Source organism: Schistosoma mansoni, chromosome 1 (genome assembly GCF_000237925.1).
Source record: "Schistosoma mansoni strain Puerto Rico chromosome 1, complete genome".
Taxonomy (NCBI): Eukaryota; Metazoa; Platyhelminthes; class Trematoda; order Strigeidida; family Schistosomatidae; genus Schistosoma; species Schistosoma mansoni.
Genome location: NC_031495.1, coordinates 51290670 through 51295272, shown reverse-complemented (window position 1 = coordinate 51295272; position 4603 = coordinate 51290670). Strand labels below are relative to the sequence as shown.

Sequence of the window (4603 nt, the reverse complement as noted above, 5' to 3'; positions counted from 1 at the left end):
GCAGTAGTTTGCCTTTTAATTAAGAATTTATCCATTCATAAACAACCTTCTCTAAATTCATTGGATTAAATCACTTCCTTCAACTGAGTATACAAGTGAACCCCTATATTCAAATGTATAGGTAGTATAACATTACATTTGAATCCTTTATGACAGATAATTGAACATCGCTTGTTCTAGTGCAGTTTCATACATTAATGCTTTTTTATATATGCAAAACTAACTGATTCCCAGTTTGTATTGAGTGTTTCAATATTCTCACACATGCACATAAACATATTACTGTATACAAGAGTGAAGCTTGATGATGATGTAATGGGAAAAAAATATGGTTCAATCATGTATTATTCTAGAATATTTTCAGTACGATTTGAATTTATTTGGCGTGAAGCACATGATACATCATAGCTCTTGAGATCAGTCTTGATATAGAAGATTATATTGAAGTTCTCTTGTTCAGCAACGGCGAACAACTCACAGGACATACACAAATATTGTGTCCAGATGTGAGAAAGCTCACAAATCTGTGTCTAATAAAATGTAACCTGTTCAACAGTCTGATTTGCAGGCTATACAAAGTAACTGTAACGTGATCTCCCATATCAAGACTAATTTCAGGAGCTATGATGCAGAAGTATGAGATTACAGCTCCATCAGTAATTAAGCTAAAGATTCGGATACGTTATGCAGATGATAAGTTCGTTATCATGGAGATAAATGAGCTCAAAAGTACTCATAAGTTGATCATCAAAATTTCCGATGACGTCAAATTTACAAGAGAAAGCGAAGAAGAAAACTATCTCTTATTCTTGGATGTTTTAGTCAACAGAATAAATACGGGATCTTTAGAAACACAAATATACAGGAAACCAGGTCACATGGATCAAATGTTAAAAGACAATTAACATTATTACAGGGACAAATGAACACCATAAAACCTACAAAGACAGTCTGTCACACACTAGGTCATCAGAAAGCACTGATATAACACTTATGAAATAACTGGAAGGCTCACTTCTACATGAAGTAGGCACTGAAGATGTTGTCCAGACTGTCAATTAAAGCTCCGTGAATATGTTACAAGTGACTTACTATTTCCAAGTTATAAGTAATCCTTTACGAGTGCATAGAATATAAATATGTACATATATGCATCGTCTTACCAATCAAACCAAGTAAATTTTGAGTTATTGGTAGGATAGAATGTTTCAATGAATTTAACTCGTATATTCGATTAAATTATGACCTAAAATACATTCGATTACGTCATGTTGATGTTTATCAAGTTAGTCCCTAAACATCAATTCGATATTACGAGCTGTATTCACTCACTTGAAACAAATCGAATACAACTTATTACATCATTACCTTCCCTAAAACACAAAATTGGAAATGTTCCAATTATTTTATTAATTGAAAATTAGATGCTTATTTACATTGAGCTAACCTCTTATTTATATCACATACACATGTACACACACACACACACAAGTAGTTGACTACATTTGAAGTGGTATCATTTTCAACTTGCCCCCCCCTTCATTTAAACACGGACTTCAGAGAAGTATTTGGATAACAGTGATTAATTCCTTCATATACACACACTTGTTATATCGTAGTGGAGATTAAACTACGGGTAACTTCTGAGAACTATTAATGGACTAATATATATAACTATTCAGTAACTAGATTATGTATATCTATATTCTTTTTATTATAAGCTTTATTTTGACCTGTAGACTATTATGATACGATTTGCTATTCTTAAATTATACTCAGTTTATTGATCACAGCCTACCACAATCACAACCACTTTTTGCTTGATGTACAAATGTTATTTCCTATTTTATGGTGTAATGTGGTTTGTTTGGCTTGTATGTAAACCAAGTATGTTTGAAATAAATTATTCCTATAGTGGAAGCTAGTGTTGGTGTTCTGGACTCAACTGGCAGAGCTAGGCAGGAAAAAGGGCCAATAAGGATGCTAGGCTGCTCATATCGGTCGAACGTCATTGGTTTGGCACAGTACTAAGATTGTATAAGTCGTATTCCGATTGGCGAATAAGTTACGTGATAATTTAGCGGGTCTAAAAGTCAACAATATTTTTTGGATTTGTCAGCTTTTATGAACAGGAAACTAAAAATTGTTATTCTTTGCACTGTATATTATTCATATCCGATTCATTAACACTTTGATCTTAATAACAAAATAAACCAAAACTGTAACGTTGAATAGTTTAGGGCAAATTAGATGAAACATTTACTTAGGGTTTTTAAGCCATAGTTATTGTGTAAGTCAAGCTAACACATTTTCAACACCGAAATTAATGAGTATAATATTAGGAGAATTCTCTGCAGTATAAATATGAACTGTTAGTAATATATCTCAAAGTATATTAAATATTTCCATCATGACATTAAAATGTAGGTTAAACTAAGAAATATTTCTTTTCGGTTAGTTTCTCATCAAGGTTCTACATCAATATATAATTTCTACTGATGTGTGGGCGAGAATGATAATGTTTGGTTGTTTTGCTGAGTTAGACACGTAAATAGTGTGACAGGTGTTGTATATTCCCCTATCCTCATTATTATTAATTAACTGTTCTTTGTTGTTGGATTGTGTCGGATTTTGGTGTGGAAATATATTGACGTTCTAGTCAGGCTAATCTCGTGTTCTTGATCTGAGTTGTGTTGAATTCCTGTAGAATAGACACTGGGAGGGAATCTAGTGTAGATATTCGTCTAAGGAAAATTAACGTTCCACATACGTGTAAAAAGTGAAAAGACTGTTATAACAAGAAACCCTACAGTTATAACAAGTATCCTGCCGTTTATAACATCTACAGCTAAGAATGAAATCGAAGAAGAAAATAGAGTAATTAAAAATCTCTGTTTTGACACATTTAGTAGATACTAGTTACCATATAAACATAAGCTTAGCTTTTGAAGTATTCACTGAGAATACATCGAACTTGCATCATATTTTCATAATTCTTCCTTTACATATAGATGAACGCATCAATAAACATAACGTTTTAGTCCAGAAAACGTTATATTATATTTCATGACCTCTCATCAGCTGCAAATGACCTAGAGTTGTAATTAGTATAATTAATCAATGAAGTTGAGTTCAGTAAACACAGAAAATTATAAAAGTAAGATGTTATGAAATATTTAACATAGTACTTAAGATTAGTGGGTATAAATATGTTTAAAATGAAGTTATACAAAATCTTTATGAAGATTATTATCCCTTAGAAGTTTACAGAAACAATACCACAAGCCAAAAAAATACAGGAGACTGAATTATCGAAGTAAATGCAGAAATACATCGAGTATTTAAATGGTTGTTTCAAATAAAGTCCATGAGTGAAACAGGGATGATATCAAGTCTTAAATAATTCTGAAAATTAAGTATGAAATTAAAGTATATCATAACACGAAAGTGTGAAAGCAAAAGAGAATAAGAGACAGATTAAACACTGAGTTTCTTTATACAACATATTGATTCTCCACGAAATATTTAAATTAACATAGTTGAAATCATGAGTTAGTTGAAGCTAGACCACCATGGAACCCAAGACCTACCAGTCTCGCGCCAGAGCACTTAACCACTAGACCACTGAGCCGGCATCCAACGGTGTTAATGTCTAACTTCAACCAATCCACGAAGTTTGAGCAACCGTTCACCAATTGTCTTCGGTGAGTTGTTATCTCACAACAGATGTGGTTGAACTCCACTGGTTATTGCTTCCCATTAGAACTTCAGGACATGTATCTTGAAGTCAGTCACTAGTGAGCATATGATTATAATCAGAAGGGGTTTTGTGGAGATTTCAGTATTTTCATAGTTGAAATCATGAGTCAATTGAAGCTAGACCACCATGGAAAATTAACTGTTATGTCATAAATGTCATAAATAATACTATATAAGTAGGATTTATTTATGATTAATCTTCCATGAATACAACTGAGGGACCTAGAGTGTTATGTTTACTTGATAAAGATGATTATTTTCTTTGGTATAATTTGATTTTACATGTTAATTTTGTTGTATCCTGTGGAGAATTATGAATGGTAACTTTGAGGACTATTTATGGACCAATGTGATATGTATATTTCCTATTGTATAATTGCTAAGTCACTTAACTATTCATATTCATGTTCTTTTTATTATGAGCTTTATTTTGACCCATAGACTATTACTGTACGATTTACCATTCTTGAGTTATCCCTAGTACTTTAATTACTGTTCCCCCTGTTCACAGTCACGTTTGGCTAAATCTTGTACAAATATTATTTTCTATTTTATGGTACGACGTGGTCAGTTTGTTTGGTATATAAACCTAGTATGTTTGAGAATAATGATTCATATTGCAGAGGCTGTTACTGGTGTTCTGGACTTAACTGGCTAGGCTAGGTAGAAAGCAGGACTGATAAATACTCAAGACTGCTCATACGGTTTTTGTGTAACATTACTCTGATCGATAATTTACTCCTCTCTGATAGGCGGTCTCATCACGTTATATTAAACAGGGTACGTATGCATGCAATCGATATAACAAATTTCTTTGTTATATCATACAAATCACATTACAATT

General features: G+C 32.4%; 1 protein-coding gene across 1 annotated transcript; it reads left to right on the top strand.

Annotated features, from left to right (window-relative positions):
- Window positions 1-623: 623 nt before the first annotated feature.
- Smp_072250 (hypothetical protein) lies at window positions 624-905 on the top strand (the record flags this gene model as incomplete). The annotated part of the gene is made up of 1 exon (XM_018794777.1): window positions 624-905. The coding sequence occupies one exon, from the start codon at window positions 624-626 to the stop codon at window positions 903-905; it is 282 nt and encodes a 93-aa protein (XP_018649155.1).
- Window positions 906-4603: the final 3698 nt, after the last annotated feature.